At 35.5% G+C, this 18,419-nt stretch overlaps 2 protein-coding genes and 1 long non-coding RNA gene across 3 annotated transcripts in view; 1 reads left to right on the forward strand and 2 right to left on the reverse strand.

Annotated features, from left to right (window-relative positions):
• Window positions 1-18,419, reverse strand: part of FBXL13 (F-box and leucine rich repeat protein 13) — a 59,645-nt gene that overhangs the window by 31,893 nt on the left and 9,333 nt on the right. Inside the window, 1 exon segment of the mRNA XM_068189264.1 lies at window positions 1,544-1,674. Within this exon segment, the coding sequence (XP_068045365.1) occupies window positions 1,544-1,674 (131 nt within the window).
• LRRC17 (leucine rich repeat containing 17) lies at window positions 1,286-15,477 on the forward strand. Its single transcript, XM_068189634.1, has 5 exons — window positions 1,286-1,607; window positions 5,613-5,743; window positions 8,836-9,713; window positions 13,166-13,321; window positions 14,552-15,477. Exons 3-5 carry the CDS (start codon window positions 8,954-8,956, stop codon window positions 14,953-14,955), a joined length of 1,320 nt encoding a protein of 439 aa, XP_068045735.1. The 5' UTR covers window positions 1,286-1,607; window positions 5,613-5,743; window positions 8,836-8,953; the 3' UTR covers window positions 14,956-15,477.
• LOC137473727 (uncharacterized) lies at window positions 3,910-11,644 on the reverse strand. Its single transcript, XR_010998960.1, has 3 exons — window positions 11,584-11,644; window positions 10,291-10,423; window positions 3,910-4,383 (listed from the first exon to the last, which is right to left on the reverse strand). It is a non-coding gene; the product is annotated as an uncharacterized lncRNA (long non-coding RNA).

The following is an 18,419-nucleotide window of genomic DNA, read 5'->3' on the forward strand; positions in this document are numbered from 1 at the left end:
GGGCTTTCTAATTAACCATTCAAATCCTACAGAAGTAGTGGCAATAAAACTCATATAAAAAGAACTGTTATGTTTAATTGAAAGAAAAATGAAAAAAAATTAAATATACATTCTATAGAATATTTTAAGCATAATTTCAATGTTAATATTATAACTCCTCTACAGATTTCTAACTCATTCTGAAATGTTAGCCTTACAAAATTTCCCTTTGGTTTAGTTCATCCAGTGAGGGGAAAGAAAATATTTTTTAAATCTTTTATCCAACTGTGATGCAATTTTTATCCAACTGTGATGGGTTTTTTTTTGGTTTTAACTGTTCTCTTAAGTACTTGGTCATAACCATTGAGCACTGTTCCAGAATCCAAAAATGGAGAAAGCTGTGGAATTCCTTTCAGGGCTCTCAAATACACTGGCAAGCAAACCCACTGTCCTCCAGTAGGGAAGGATTGTGGTTTTCCCCGTTTGATGATGATCACTTCTCCCTGAGCACTATTAGATCATGCTTTCTAGAGGCAGATCCCTACAGCTCATGATGACACTTCTAAACAAGCAGGAATGATGCTTTCGGAAAACAGAACAAATTACTGGCATTTTGAAAAAGTTACTCAGAGGTAGGTAGTTCTTAACTTTCCTCTAACCTCAGCCCTCATTTCAAACTTCACCCGGTCACCGCACAACAATCTCAGCATGATTCCCATGAACAAGAAACAGACACTTGGTAAAGAGTAATCAGAACAAGACTGTTGCCCCATCTGCCTCATTCTTTGTTCTGAAAAGGTTTTGTTAGATGGAAAGTTAAACTGATAGATTTCTCAGGTTCCGTCTCTATAATTTCACATGTATTTTGTTATATGGAGAAGCTTTTCAATTTATAAAGAAATTTATGTGTGAGTCTTTATTTAAACATTAGGAGACTTTCATTGTCTTACAATTTGGCATTTCATATTGCTCTTGGAATATGTTTCAAGATACAGTATATATTTGAAAGTTTCTAAAATAGTACTGCATTCTAAAACCTTTGTTTTCTTTACAAGTTTAGTAGGATACCAAAGTAATCCAAAACATAACCATTCTTAGATTGCAGTTATAAATACATCTTCAATGTATATATTTAACCAATGTAAAACTGCAACAAGAGTTCACTTTTTAATTAACTTCCTTCTCAGGAAATCAACTGTAAATTTGCATTTTTTTCCAGCACAGGGTCGCTTTTATTTTTTTGATATCTTAGTAAAAACTGCATTTTTAGAGCTCCCAACTAATCATGACATAAAACTAGTCTATTTCTGGCTACAAAAAGCAAGCCTTGTTCTCATTATGCAGTAAGTACTAGCTGTTTATAGATCTGACAGCTTGCTGGAAGTGATCCAAACCTATAGTGCTATTATTCCTCAGTAAAACTTAAACAGCTGTAGTCATGTAATTCAAAACCCTGGAAGGCTGCTGCAGTGCTTGCTCAACCTCAGTATACCATGAATGCAGGATACTGCCAGTCATATAAAGGATCCTCTGCTTCACATTATGAAAGAAAGACGTGAGCTACAAACTTGAATGCAACCTGGAATTTCCAAACAGATGATCTTGTGACAGCCTTTTCAAGAGTCCAGGTATGATAAACCTTTGTCTGTGAATTTTCTGTAGTGAGCCAAACTCATTTACTGTAAACTGGGGAAGCTTTGCAAAAAAAAAAACCCAACAAAAAACCACAAAAAACAACAGACAATTTGTTACAAGGGCACAATTCAGAATCAAAAGAACATAAAATGTCATGGTTAAAGTTTTCTGAAAATTACTGTAAAGAAAAGATGTTCAATATGAAATAGAATTATCTACTTGCTGAAGTTTGAAAGTCCATTTCTTCTGCTGCAGTTTTTCCTCTGTTCTTGTATTACAAATTAGTGGGGAATAGCACTATTATGCAAGATATTTCACCATATGAAACCAGTAACATTGTAAAATTATCTTAAGCAACTGGAAAAGCATACTTTTTTAACTAATTGGAACTTCTTTGTGCATACTTTGCAAGTATGACTTTTCAGTCTAAGTTTGTTGGACTGCTTTTGCCATTGATTTTACAAGCAGTGCCTGCTGGAAATGAAAACCAGATCTCTATCAGAAGATATTAAAAGCAGAAATGTGTAATTTAAACTTCTCAAGTAATATAATTTTTTAGAAGAGTACTATTAAAAGAATCTGAAATTTTTAAAGAGTTACGAAAGTGAGTCATGTAATTTTAGGTTTTGATCAGTTCTTTTGGAAAACATTTCTTTATACTAAATATTAGTTAAGAGAAAGCAAATTGTTTAAGTGGAACATGCTAATCAACAGCACTCTGTAAAATCAAGAATCTATACATTGAAATTACTTAAATTTCCATCTGCAAGTTTATATCATACCAAAAACTATTCATTTGACTGAATGGCATTTCTAACTGGAAAAATAACAATTACCACAAGCACCACAAATGAAAGCATACAGAAAATCAAAACCTAGAATTAGGACCTTCTGTTCTGGTAGACATTTAGTCGTAGTCATGCGGTTCTGCAAGTCAGCAAAATGAGGCATTTTGAAGAAGATGGGAACTCCCACTGAGGAGCTGACTGCTTAAGGAGTGGCATACTGACTTTTGGAATTGACTTTATGCTTTCAATACAGAGTGGGGAAACATGCTGAACACAAATGCAAAGAGGAAGTGTTAAAAATGCCCTTGTAAAAAAAAGTACAAAAATATGAAGAAAGTAAATATAAGATTACATTTCATGAAAAAAACCCAACAATGTGCATTAGAACGAGATATTAGAATATAAAGGCATGTGTTATTTGTGGCACCTTTTTTTGACATGGAAATGTTTAATTCATATTAAGTACAAAAGTAAAAGTATCCTTTGTAGAAGGCTGAGCAATTTTGCATTTTAGTGTAATATCCCACAGAAATGAGTGGGGAAAAATAAAACTTGGAGAAGTGTACTTCCAAATATATCTGATAAAATAGATAATAAATTGAGAGACTGGAGTAAATACTCTGGTAGCTCTGAGTCTTTTTAATGTGTATGTTGCTGCAAGGCTGCACAATTTAAGATACAGGTAAGCCTTTCTTACTGCATTTTGAAGACTGTGATCAAAACCTCACAATAACTTTGAAGAGATACTGATTTCCTTTATTGGTTATATGACCAATTTTTAATGATCTGAGAATTTTAACACATGCCTTCTTTTTCCATTTTTAAAGTGACATCTTCCTTAAAACTCAAGGAGCACACAGACTACCAAAAATCCTTGTTTTGTGTCACAGCTAAATTCTGCAGGAATTCTGTCATGCCATTTTTTCAATTAATTTTGACATTTGCAGTCTCAGGATCATTGTTTTGAAGCAATCTGACAAACTCACCTTCTGACATTTATTCCTGATGGACAGTGTTCATGTCTACCATATGTGACAGAGGTTTTCAGAGGGAAATTTTAAGTGATTATCTCTGTTGTGCAATATGGAGGCTAAAATGCTTGTATGGAATAGTATGAGAGAATAAAAATTACCCCTACACTTCACTAGTTCCTTGTTCCAATAAAGGATGTCTGATACACCACAGCAAACTTCTCATGCAGCGTTATGAAATGCAATACTGCCACCTCTAAGCACTTTGTGTTAGTTACCATTGTACACAGGACCTGTGCTGAGCTAATGCTTTTGGGATTGCATGTGAAATGTTAATGAAATCTGCCTGCTATCAAATTCTTCACAGGACAGCAACTTTTTGTACATCCCCATAATCTCAGAAACAATGAGCTTTGCTTTTTATCTAAAAATTATCAATTCAAAAAGTGTAATCTTGTGGTTTTAAATCAGAAGCATCATGTGTGACTGGGAAAAATTCATATTAACAAGGTACAGGATAACTGCAAAAAGTCTTTTGTCCATGGAGAATTTTTCTTTGCTATTTACACATCAAAAAAATGATGTTCCAAACTTCTGCATAAATATCTGGAAATCTAAAAAGACAAAATATCAGCCAACATGGAAAAACACAGACTATAATAAAAGTAATACTGATGAGATGAGTGGTAGCATTGGAGACACTAATGCAAATCTTTGCCAAAACAAATGTTAGTTATGAAGATATGGCATTTCAGACTAAGAAAAAAAAAGCCTAAATGTATTATGCAAATGCCAAAGGAAAACATGTTTCTGCACTTCATGAGGATGTTGTTGAAAGATATACATTTGTTTTCCTCATAGGAAAGAGAAACAATGTACAGCTATTCTTCAAATTAATATACATCTTTGTGATGGCTGCTCTTGTGAACAGCTCATCTCACTTCTTCCACGACAGCTTTTAATCCAGCAATTTTACCTGCCAGGCAGACCTCGAGTCTCCAGGGATACCTCTGAAACAGGAATGGCAGACTTTTTAAAGACTGTTAAGTTCTCCGTCTGCAGCTCATTGATCTTCCAAATATCAGTTTGGAATAACTCTTTCTTTTGCAGTTGACACACAAGGCCTTGGCTCACACAATGCACCTATCTACAATCCTCTCTTTCAAAAATAATTTTTTAACAACATATCTAACTTCCAAACTTCTTGCATCATCATGAGGAACTGGACATGCACATGACATTTTTGGATAGTATTTTCTTTTAAAAGTTTCTGTGAAATTGTGCAATACATAAGGAAATCTAGCATATATTTTTAGATGTACTAAAAAGAAAAAAGAACGGCTATATAAATAAAATCTGTGGAGCATTTCATCCTACAAATAACTCAAAAAAGAGTATTTCTATTACAGGTACCGCTAAATTTCCTGCAAGATTAAAAAAACCCCACACTTTTATATTTCTTTTTAATTTACCTTGTCAATAGTCATAGAGTTCCATTAGTACTATCTCTATATGACAGATTTAAATAGATTTAAACTGACTGAATAATGAAAAAACCCACCCAGAAGTATACTAAAATTATATTTGTATGTACATGTATATGGGAAAAAACCTGAGTAAGTATCTTTAAATCATTATAATAATTTCTGTACATCTCAGCCATTTTCTTTGGTAGCCTCAAAGTAGAATACTGAGAGGTGTGATGCTACTGTTACTAACTTGAAGTACGGTCATTTTATCATTTTAAAGGATACCTACATTTATGGACATGTATTTAAAGGATACAGTCCTATAGAGCACAAGGGACTTATCACATGGTTGAAGGTTAGCACATCTTAACACATTTTGCTAAACCAAGATTACTGTTAGCCAATCCTGATATCTAAAACCACTGGTGAATTTTCTCCATGAACTCTGGCAAATTTCTCTAACCAGTAATATAATTTAATATAATATCACTTACACAACACTTCTTGTTTAGTTCTACCTTCTAGGTGGAACATTAAACTTAAGTAATTATAATATTCCATATTTTATTCCATTTTTTATTGACCTTCAGAACAGGTACTACTCATATTGTTCCATTCTTATATAAAGGGAGCAAATCTCCTAGTAAGATACGTTTTTCACAATAAATGTCAATATAATGCAAAGGCAAAAAGTCAGTACTTGTACATGAAAATGTAGTAGTTGAGCCTGTGTCTTTTTCCATGTTGTGATCACCTTTTCCCTGTTTCAGTTATCAGGCAAAAGGACCATCCAGATAACTGGAAATTCAATACCAACCAATCCTAAAGAGGAAAGTTTATGCTTTTGAAATATATTCCTGCAACAAAGGATTTGAGAGAGGAGATATATCAGTATAAATAGGTATGTAGATGGAAGACAACCGTAACCTGGAAAGGAGTGAAGGCACAGGGAGTGGTGAGAAAGCTCGGGAGGGATGGTGATGAGGAAAATCTCTGAAACCTTCCATGCAAAAGCAGCACAGAGGGGTCTATTTTAAGTGTCTGAACAGAAACACTTGTAGCTTGGGAATCAACCCAAGCAGGGACCAAAGTCCACACACAGGTACAGAGCTGTGATTGCACTGGGGCTCCAGAGATGCAGAGAGATAGCATGTGTACAACTGAAGGGGTGCCATGAAAGGTTCCAGAATATTTAGGAATGACAGCCCAGAAAGGTGAGGATGGGCTGCACCCTATGCAAAATCATGCCTGAAGGCGTGGATCTTTGCATTGAAATGGGTGACAAGTCAACCAAGAGCCTATTTATAATGATTAGAAGCCAGACCTATGAGTATTACATCATGGTAGGGATCTGCTGCAGACTGCTTGATCTTCTTGATCAAGATGGAATGGTGGATGAAACCTTTGGGCAGCTGAAGGAAGCTTTACTCTTGCCTACCCTGGTTACTCATGAGAGACGTTAGCCACTCCTATAAGATGCCAGAAAATATGGTTGGGCATGAACAACCCAGGAGACTTCTAGAGTATGTTGAAGACAATTTCTTGATCCAGCTGGCTGACAAGTGGTCTAAGGAATGTGTTCTTCAACAGGTGAAGGAATGTGAGCTTGAGTGAATATCAGCTTGAATGAACTTGAATGGCTTTGGTTACGGCAGCCATGGAAATGAGAAAATGAGAAGTTCAAAATCCAGACAGAAGAAAATTGGACAAAATGTAGAAGAAAAAACTCTGAACTTGTTAGCAGATTTTGGCTAGTTTAGGGATTTGTTTAACAGGATTTCACAGTAGACAGCCCTGGAGGGCAAAGGGGCCCAGGAGAACTGGTTAATCTTCAAGGACAAGCTACTCCATTACTTTTTAGCCTCGGTTTTTACAGCTAAGGCTTGTCTGAAGGCTTCCCAGGGGCCTGGCTGGAGCCTGTGAACAGAGTCTGTGAGAGCGAAGGAATACACATCATAGAAGTTAATGTCAGGGAGCACCTGAGAAAATGGGATGAGACAGGGTGCATCCAAGAGGAAGAAAGCTGTCTCTTGTCATTGAGAGGCCTCACTCATTTTTGAAAGGTCATGACAGTCAGCGAAGATTCCTAATGACTGGAAGATAGGAAATGTCATATTCATCTTCAGGAAACATTAGAAGGTCCAAGAAACTGCAGGCCAGTCGGCTGCACTTGAGTCCCTGGGAAGGTTATGTAGCAAATCCTCCGTGAAGCCCTGTCCAAGCATATAAAGAATGAAAAAGTGACAGTGAACAGCCAGCATGAATCGATCATGGGCAAAGCATTCCTCACTAATTTGATAGTTTTCTATTATGAAATTACAAGATCTATTGATAAGGGGAGAAAAGCAGCCCTTGCGTAACTAACTTGACTATCCTAAACCATTTTTGTTTTAAGTTCTTAAGCTGTATTTTACCTATGGTAATTTTCAAAAGCTTGTGTGTAAATATTGGTGTTTTTAGGGCCTAGAACACTGGATGTACACTTTACTAAAAAGTGACTACAAATGATACAAAATTATTTTTTTATATACTTAACTCTAGAAATAGCCTATAAATGAATGAATATATTGAGAAACATAATTTCTGAACAAAACATTAATATTATTCTTATTGATTTATTATAAGAAAAATTTGCCTATATAAGAAAAATTGCCTTTTCTAAGAAATTATTAATTAAAGCAAAGTCAAACATTGTTTCTCCATCAAGGAAGAGCAATGAAAAAACATTAAAAAAAATTAAGGGAAGCAAGATAAAATTAAAAATGCTAAACTGAGAAAAAAAAATGGACAAATACGCAATGGTGATTGCATTCTTAGGCACCTTTCAAATTAAACCCCTTAAAAATATCAAGAAGTTTAGTGAGACATTTTTAGAGCCCAAGTGGCTACTGAAGGAATAAAGGAAGTTGTAAACAATACAGAATTAAAATGTATTGTTGACAACTCCAAGCTTATAATAACAACAAAACCCTCCTCCCAGAAGTTTTGAAGCCTGTTTATCAAAATTAATTGAGATTGAATATGTAATTTTGTCCTGGTACTGTAAAAAAACAATGAGAACTTCACAGATTATCTCTGAATCCTACTAAACTCCATTTTCAAAGTACTTAAGAACACAAGTCTCTACTTTTTATCAGGAAGATATGTAACTCAAATAGGCACAGCAATTGATAAAATCTTTCTCCTTGGTGTAAGTTAGAGTTTGTAGAGTTTGTAGTTCTTATATTTCATCCCCGGCATTCACAGATATTTAGGTCTTGCAAATTTTTTAATTCCCCTAAAACACCCAAAACAAACCTAAAAAACAAACCAAAAAACCACCACCACCACCAAAAAACAACAACAACAAAAAAAAAAATCAACCAAGCCAAAAAAACTATCAAATTATAGGTGAACAGTTCAAATTCTTAATGTATGACATAAATGTAAGAACTCCTCATGTAGGTTCAATCTATCTGGGCCAATATCCAGAACCTAGTCACAGCAGTTTACTGAGATGAAAGCACAAAACCCCAAAAATTGGGGTAAGCCGTCCTGAGAAAATGACTTGAAAATAAGTCCATCCTTGAGCACAAACTAAAACTGGGAGTCTGATGGGCAGTGGATGGCTTTCCCTGGTCTGGCTCTGTACATGAGCACTCAGGAAGTCAGAAAAGACCAGCTTCAAACTCCTCGTTTGAGCTCATCTTCCAAGATTAACTTAAATACAAAAAAATCCAGCCTGATGCTGTTTTCCTGAACACATGAGAATCTCCTAACAAAGATCAGTGAGAAATTGCTCCATATAGTTTCTCATGTTTAATTATAATGAAAAACAGTAGACCAGAGTCAGTAAAAACTAACAAACAAAAAGAGATGAGACATTAAATCTTCAAAGTATTTGTGAAGTTCCAAGTAGTGTGATGATCGAGTACTTGACTGCATATTATATACAATCCTCCATGGAAATGCTTATTTCTTGTGTTCTAATATTTTACTTTTCTTCCAACACAGGGATCCCACATACCCCAGCTGTGCCTCCTCAGATCTGTACAACACTGATTCAGACTATCCAAAAATTTCAACTGTTCCAGCTGTCACAGAAAAGAACTGGGGCCAGCTGAATGTCAGGATGCAAGTAGTTACTATTATATTACTACTTCTTCTTTGTAATGCATCTGACTGTAGGAGGACAAGGAATAGGAGTTTGAGAAACAATGAAAGGGAAAACATCTTAAGGAGAGCATCTAGCACTGTTAAGCGCAATGCCCAAGGCCTAACGTGTGATATTTACACTTATCTTCATGAGAAATACTTGGATTGTCAGGAAAGAAAATTGGTTTTTGTGGCACCTGATTGGCCAGAGGATATAAAACACATGCTGCTAGCAAGAAACAGAATTCGTAAATTAAGGAATAATATGTTTTCCAAGTATAAAGTACTGAAAAGTCTGGATTTACAACAGAATGACATATCAAAAATTGAGAGCGAGGCTTTTTATGGTTTGGATAAACTTACCACGCTCTTACTTCAGCATAACCAAATTAAGACTTTATCTGAGGAGATTTTTATTTATATGCCCAGTCTAAACTACCTACGTCTCTATGACAATCCCTGGCATTGCAGCTGTGAACTAGAAACTCTTGTTACAATGCTGCAGGTTCCAACAAACAGGAATTTGGGAAATTATGCCAAATGTGTGTACCCAATAGAACTGAAAAATCAGAAGCTAAAGCAGATAAAAGCTGATCAGCTATGCAGTGAAGAGGACAGGCAGGATCCCAAAAACATAAAACGGGAGAAGCCTGAAGCTGTCAAACAACCCGAATTTGATTCCTCTTTGTGCCACATGTATGTGTTTCCTGTGACAACTCTGAACTGCAAAAGAAAAGGTTTGTATCTGTCATTATATCTGAACTAATGATTTTAATATTCTATTTATTTAATAATTTCTAAATTTATTCACACATTATTTACTGCAAATGAACTTAATATAGTACTCACCTTACTTAAACTGAAATTGTGAATTATTTTTCTCTTGTAATTAACAGCAAAATTAGGAATTCCTGCATTTTACCTCTGCTCTGCAGCCCAAATTCCACAGATACTCCTTAATGCTGTAATGTTTCTAATAGAAATCAACAGGAGTAAAACCAAACATATAACTTAAGTTACTAGTCTGATTGTACAACTATAAACATACTAATCAGTCAAATTACAGCTCTGCTGAAACTGTTGAACTGATACAGAAAAGCACAGAGTGTCTTTTCTTCCTTCCATTGTATAAACACAAAGATAGCAATAACTTTAACAGCAGTGAGCTGTGAAGCAGGACTGGAGCAGCCAGCTGTGTTTTCAATGCCCAGAGGAACCTGATTGCAAAGGAAAGGCTCTGCATCCTCACATTTGCTGCACAAGATTTCTTCTACTAAGGGAAGAAATTGTATGTTTTTGTTCATAAAGAAATACCTCCTCTGTGTTCTTCTTCCCAGAACCCAGCAAACAATTCAAAGTTGAAGGGACTTCAAGAAATGTTTTTCAGACACTTGGATCCATTCCATCTCTAAATCTTTCTCAGGCCCCTAAGAGCCACAGTTAAGCCCTAAGGGTAAACCAGATGGGGTATATATCAACACGAAAATGCACATTTATTTGTCCTTTATATTTCCCGTATTTTATCCCACGACAAAACAAAACACAACAAACAAAAGAAAAACAATTCAGAGGAGAATAATTCTTTAACATAACAATTCTGATATAAGAAGAATTGCTTGAAGCAGCCAACACTGAGACCTTTTTCCCAATTTTTGCAGAGCTCAGCCTGCATGTTTTATTCAGCTGAACTTTATCTGCTTTAAGAGCAACTTGATTTGATGTAAAAACCTCAGTGCACCCTTACTCTTGCACCTTTATGCCAGAGAAAAGCTCAGAATTCAGTATAAGTAGATAATATCTAAATATCAAGGATTAATGATTTCACTATTTGATTACACGGTTTATCTACTATGTATGTCAAAACAAATGGTCTGTGTTCTTTACTTTTTTTCACCCTGTAAATTCTTTTCTTGTCCATCTGGCTAAATTTTCTCTTTCTTTTACCATGCAGCTACTACATCTTTTCATTAATGACTTATGCTGCTTTTGTTATTTTTTAATATTCACCTATCTTACCTTTCCTTGTAGATAAGATCTTAATTATTAGATTATAGATTATGATCTCAATTATCCTTCATAGCATCTCAATTATATCACTCTTACTATTCAGTATATTGTTACTGAACAAAGCCCAGGCATAAATTATAATCCTGATATAAGCAAAGACTGACTTTACAGCTCTCCCCACTTGCATAAAAGAGATGAGCTGAATACACAAATATACCCAAAAAATCCTGGGGAAAAGAATTCTACTTTTTTTCTCTAAGTTCATATAAACATTCAGTGTGAGCTGATCTTCATGGGAGTTTCAAAGGGGTTTATGGTATTTGAAAGCATGGTTTGTTGTCTTTAATATTAATAATGGAGGAATAAAGTTATTTCAACCTCTACTTGACAGTACTAGAGGGTACAGGGACTCCCTCCTTCAGGTCAAGAACTAAGTATATCAATCCAGAACTTCCTGCATGCCTAGCATGCACACATTGAGTATGTTTCAATACTTTTTTGGAAGTATTAGATCTACTGTGCATATGCTTGACAGCTGGATGCAGATATCCCATGGATATTTGGTATTTCTGAACATATGGCAATCTTAGATGAAAGCACTGTCTTTGTATATGAATATTGTACAGCAGACGCACAATTTCACTGGAATTTTCATCAGAAATAGGAGTGTAATGCACACAAAATCCAGGGAAAACACAAACATTTCTCTAAATCTGTGTGGACAAGAATTCAGAATAGAAAAAAATAGTGCATCAGTTGCCAAACTAGTAAGATGACATTGAAATCTGCAATCCATTACTCCTTTACAATGGAAGGAATGGAATGACAAGCACTCGCTCTACCACTACTAGTATGTCTAAAGACACACAGGTCAGGAGGTTTCAGTTAATGTCAGAAAGCTCATGAAAGAAGCATCTTAAAAATACATTTATCCATGTGTAGGTTCTCTCTTTTTTTAAAAATAATTTGCTTATATCTCATCAGACCAGTGATATGCCAGAATCTCTGGTACTCCAGAATGAAATACTATATGCCCTTGATTCTGTTTAAAACAAAAATAAAATTAAAAAGCAAAAAGATAAGGAAGCAAAAGCAGTTTGTTTACATTTCTACAAAGAACTTGTATTTTTAAGGACAGTTGGAAAAAAAAATGTGCTTTCTAGTATTGCCAAACTCTCCAAGTCTCTAAATTCAAGCATTATTTGCATTCATCTGGTGATAAATCGGCCCTGAAACTTTCAAGTCTTCAGAAGCAGGACGCAATCCAACCACAGCAGGCTGGAGTAGTTATAATATTTACGTATTTATAATACCAAAGCTCTGCTTATAATCAGATATGAGGCAGGAAGACTCTGGTATGTTGCTGTAGTCTCAAAAATACCTGATTCATTAGATATCTTCAGAACTTCAGAAGTACAGTGACTACACGGAGTCCAGCACAGATCCAGAAACTACTTGCTATCATTCAAAGATGGTCAAGTAAGAGACCTTTTCTTGTTATGACAGCTCATTTTCTTGTTATGACAGCGCAGGATTAGAACACTCATTGAGCAAATATAATAATCCTGGAGATTAGGTTTGTTGACATTACCCTGAGAGGGCTCAAACCACAGTCTGCACTTCTCAAGCACGGGCCCTTACTACTGGAGTAGGAGCTGTTCTTTCTGGAGTCCTTTTGCCAGGAACACTGTAAGGATATGGACACTGATGACTGAGAGGTCCTCGGCTACTTTGGAAATACCAGTGATAGAAATAGGAGAGAGAAGCAGACAAAAAGCCACTCTGCTGCATGAGTGGTTTTTTATACAGTTACTCTGGTTTCTTTTCTTTCAGCAATCAAGCCCTTCATGCACATTTTTTATATTAGTATCGTATCTTTACTACTTACCCTATTCCTATGTGAATGGTCTAGTTCTACTAAAATAAAAACATAAACCACAGAGGTTTTACTATAAGCACTAATGAAGAGAACAATTTTCACATGAAATGTAAAGGTACAAGTAAAGAAAAAATGAAAATCAGAAGTTGAAAAAACATGGTGGCACTAGTAGAGGGGATAAAAGGGAAAGAAAACAGGAAAAAATGTTAGACTGAAAATATTCTGTCTGGCATGCAACTATGATAGCTAAGCAGTAAGAATAATCTAAAGCTGATACAAGTTATGTATTTTTCATTTTTTAAGATTTAAAGAAAGTTCCAGGTAACATACCTCCAGATATAGCTAAACTTGATTTGTCCAACAACAAAATTAGACAGCTACGAGCCAAGGAGTTTGAAGATGTCAGTGAACTGAAGATATTAAATCTAAACAGTAATGGAATAGCATACATTGATCCTGGTAAGAATAATTTTAAATACTTATTGCAAATGATTTCTCTTGTATTAAATACTGTCCTTATGAGATATAAACAGTGGGGGAGGGAAGGAAGGATTAAAAATCTAGAAGTTGGTGCAAATTTTATGTTTTGTACCTTTCACTTCATAGAATAAATGTTTGCACTGAAATATATTCATCATGAAAATCAATAGAGAAAGACACATTTCAGTTGCCCTTTCTTAATACTAAACTAACCAAGTACAAAAGGTAATTCTGGAAGCTGAAGGCTAACAGTTTTCCAAAATGCGAAGTAGTTGAATGATTTTTTACATATCTTTGCTACATCTAATAAAACACGATATATAAGGAGGCTACTTTTTGATTCTATTGTACAATAAAATAGCAGACAAACCTAAAGGTTAAAAATCACTACATAGAATTGCTTTTAAGTTATATTTTATTAGAACTCAAGTGCCCCTATTGGCAATTTGCTTATACCCTATGTGCATTTGGATTTAATTACGAAAGCAGAGATAAACTGGGTGAGAGAAAGAGAGAGAAAATGTATCGAGTAAAAAGGGCCTTATCTAGTACAATCTTGGCAATTAAATAGCATCAGAAAGTGTTAATATTGGTAAAATGGTACTTGTGAAGTTTAACATTACACAGTTGATTTATTTAAATTAAGACTTCTGCTATTAAATGAAACAGTATTGCAAAAAGTATGAACTGTTCTCTGAAATGCAACTCACAAGCATTATTATGAAGCCCTGTGTTTTACTCCATTCCAAATCTTAAAACATTACTTTGAAGATCCTATACATGCACACAAATACCCATATATACACAAAAACCTCTAGGCCTGTACATTGTCTAATAATAAGTTTCCATATTCTTACTTCTGTATCATGACAATAACAGAAGGATTCAATGAGCAAATCAGGCATTCATCCACCTCCACTGTCTCTATTCTACACTCAGGCAGACTCATGAAGTGTTTTATAGCTTTACCAGCAGTGCAACTCCCCCAGTATTTCTCACTTCTGAGGGCATGTGCCATATTTTAAAGTTCAATGTTTGAGAAATCTTTTTGTAGCCTTTTAGCCAAAAAAAAAAACCCAACCAGTAACTGTAAAATTTTAAAAATGTGTTTCCTGTTCTAGATATGCATATCTTTCCTGTCACAGATATGAATGGTTTTTTTCTAAGTTAACTTTATAAGGTACCAATAACTATTTTTCTATCGATTAGCTGCTTTTTCAGGCCTCAATAACTTAGAGGAGCTGGATCTATCAAACAACAGCTTGCAGAATTTTGAATATGGAGTACTGGAAGATCTTTACTTTCTGAAAATACTGTGGCTGAGAGAGAATCCTTGGAGATGCGATTACAACATACACTATCTTTTCTACTGGCTGAAGCACCACTACAATGTTCACTACAATGGCCTAGAATGCAAAATGCCTGAGGAGTACAAAGGATGGTCTGTTGGAAAATACGTTCGAAGTTATTATGAGGAATGCCCAAAAGACAAGCTTCCCATTTATCCAGAAACTTTTGATTTGGACAAAGATGATGAGGAATGGGAACGACACAAAGAGCAAACAGTTCAGACAGTAAAGAAGCATGGTGTAATTGTCACCGTGATAGGCTAATAAGGGAATCCTTTCCCTTAGTAGATTTAAATATCTGATATTTGAGAAAGAAAAACATGCTGTTTACATTTGTTCTAATTATTCTGTTGGTTTGTAGGACATTCTGCCTACAAAGATGTCTGTTTATTGCCAATAATAACTACAGAATGACATTAGTTTGACAGCATCCTTCATCTAGTAATTGTTTTTAACAATTTGTTCTGGACACTCTTGTGAAATATTTTGGCAAATATTTGAAATTATACAGTAAAAATCGATAGACACAAATGTACATAATTATGGTAGGGAGAAGCTGTCTTATGTATGGACACAGTTTATGTGTTCACCCAGAAATAGCTGCAGGATTGTGACCAAGACCCATTTTTCCTGAATGTGTTGACAGTTCTTTGTATCTATAAGTTTCCCAAAATATTCCCAGAAAACGTTTCTAAGATTTTTATATCTACTTCCTGTTGTTTTATTGTAGACCAAAAAAAAACAAACTTAAGACTAACCTTAAATACAATTCTAGAAAAAGAGGAATGGCAGTTGTTATACTAATTAGGATTCAAACACAGAAGGTGGGTTTCACTTGCTGATTTACCAGTGTTCCTCCTCAGTCTTGAATGAAAAACTCAGCCTCTGCCTCTTCCATACCTGAAGTGCCTTGAAATGTTAAGTAGCCAAGACATGGCTGGTTCCCAAGATCCAGCTCCACATGCTCATAATTGCCTTTTTTGGTTTTTGAGGCAAGCAGAGCTGAAATCTTTCTAGGAAGAATTTTATGTTGTTGTATCAGTTTGACACAGATTACATGCCATCACTTCCAGGTGACGAAGATCATGTGAAGGATGCTGTGGTCTGCATCCAGCACATCAGTGCCCACCCAAACTGAAGGTAAGTATGCTTTTGAAAGCTCAGAAGTGTGGGACTTTCTCTAAGTTCACTTTTCTCTCAGCTCATTTGTAAAATGCACGTTACAGCACCTCCTTGTCAAACATCTATCTATGTGAATACACATTGATTAAAACCTGCAATCATTCTAACACTACCGTAACAGGGCAGTACAAATGCCACAGCTAAATAGATGAGATCTCTAAAGATAAAATTCCTTGCTACATAATATACTTAGATCACTAAGAAATGCGTATGTGAGGAGTAGAAATTCAGGGCCAAAACTTTAAATTTCTCTTGACTATCATGGAAGAAGTTCTGGGAGACTCCACAGAGAAACTTTCCTCCTTTAAAGATCTGGAGACAATGATGGTGTTTGTGCATTCCTCTGGTGCTTTAACCACGAGTCCCAAAGGTTGCTCATTTTGTTCTACAAGATAAAGCATTCAGTGCTTTAGTGCTAACATGAAACAAAAGAACAACATAAAGGAAAAAATCAGGAGATGTTAAGGGTGATAGGAATGCCAAAGAATCTCAAAGCAAACACATCCCATTATTATTTGCATTCCTTTACATCTTCCATTATTCAGATATGAATATGTTTCGTGGTGCTTTGCTGACAAACTGTGTAATTTAGCCATTTCTTCTACAATATCCTTCAAAAACTTTACAGCAAAAATACAACAGTATCTGACTCATCCCTGTTCCTGGAAATATCTTAAGCATTATCTTCACCGTTAAAGGTTAATCCTGATAAAATGGAACAGAGAGGAAAATCCCGTTTGCCAGTAACATTCACTAAATAGGACATATTCTGGAAACTAAAAAGTGCTGAAAGTAAAAAAAAAAGTTTGCCTACAAATAGTAGCAAGTACTAAGTAATGTTGTCCTCCTCCTCTCAAATTCTGGAGAATGATCTCAATACAGGACAGGCAATGAAACCGCAGCAGAACATCTGTTATTGGCAGCACAGCCAATGGTGAAAATCTGAGTAGGAAAAAATGCATTTATAGACCATGTTATGATAATTTCTGCAAAGAGTCAGTGCTGGAAAAAAATACTAGCTTAAGGCAGGCTAAGTCTGGGTAGAAAAGACAGTCCTGGAGAATAATTTAAGACAAAAGAAGAATATAAGACAAAATCTGTGTGAGAGGTCTCTGATCTCTCAGGTCAGCAAAAAGTACCAGATGAAAAAGCAGTGGGATAAGACTGAGGACCACATGCAGTGGCCTAATTGTTCTTGTTTGAAGGCCCTGTGGATTCCCAAAGAGACACTCCCACTGAAGATGTGGCAGAATAGAGAACAATCATTGTAGAAATTACAACTGCAAATAATGTAAGAACACAACAATAGAAATAGGCGGTTGGGGCAAGGATAATATAGGTTAGCATGATCTCCTGACAGTGACTCAAATTCTTTGAGAAAAGACTGTATGCACAGAAAAAGCATGCAGGAGTTATGAAGGTAATGCAGAAGGAGGTAGCACAAGAAAAAAGACAATAATATATCTGGAAAACATACAAATGAGGAAAATGACTAACAGTTGATAAAAACTTCAGCATTACAGAGTTAACTGCTATTTCTCTGAACTTCTCAAAAATGTACTGTAAAGTACAACCTCCATCAAACACCACAGCCACAAAACACAATTTAATGTTGACATCTCTATGTTTCTGTACTATTTAATCAAAAAGGTCTCAGAAGAGCTTCTGTGTCTAAAAGAAAATATAGGCCTTCCTCTTCTGTTATAAGCGCCGTAGGTCTCTTCTTTCAGTAACTTCTCTCTTGATTTCCCTTCTTTCTCTGTCCATAGCCAGGTAACAGTGGCATGATACAATTGCATGAAGAAAATTGCCTTGTCTTCCTGACATGCAGTGCATGTCCTAGGAGTGCTGCCTTAAAGGATGAACTACAGTGCTCTACAGAGGCAGTGCCCCTCTCTCTATCTACACAGCCACATGAAACACAGGAAAGATCATTTTGTGCCTTATTTTCCATGACAGAATACAGGAAAAATGGATATGTCTGTCAATACTGGAAATAAAACACTTCAAAAGCTTCTGAGGAAATTTTAGCTCCTGCACTATGAATACTAATGGCAGCAGTTAAAGGCAGTTCCCAAGCACACATGGAAGACAAACGATTCTCCAAGATCACTGAGTAGTGGGAGGAATACCAGAAACAGCTGAGCCATAACCCATGCATCTCATACACTCATATTCTCTGGCACAGTAACACACTGATTTGCCAAAGACAGTCTGAGCTGGAATCATATTAACTTTCACATGCAGATATTAGACAAAGACTATTATTTCATGAATGCACCACAGGCCAAAGTAAAGAGTACACAAATCCAATTTTTAAAAATTGCACATAATTAATTTATCAAGAAAACCTCAAACAAACATGTTTAGTCAGACAAGCAGACCTAACCCACAGTTAAAATAGTTGCTTTTTAAACATTAATAATAAAAGCATGTTGCCAAAATCTGTGTAATCTTGGATTTATTTAGAAAGATGAAGTCAGAACTGTAGCTTGGATAATTTCAAATGGAAAGGTAGCCTATAATTGAACAGACAGTTCAACTCA

This window comes from Anomalospiza imberbis, chromosome 5 (genome assembly GCF_031753505.1).
Source record: "Anomalospiza imberbis isolate Cuckoo-Finch-1a 21T00152 chromosome 5, ASM3175350v1, whole genome shotgun sequence".
In the NCBI taxonomy this organism is placed as follows: domain Eukaryota; kingdom Metazoa; phylum Chordata; class Aves; order Passeriformes; family Viduidae; genus Anomalospiza; species Anomalospiza imberbis.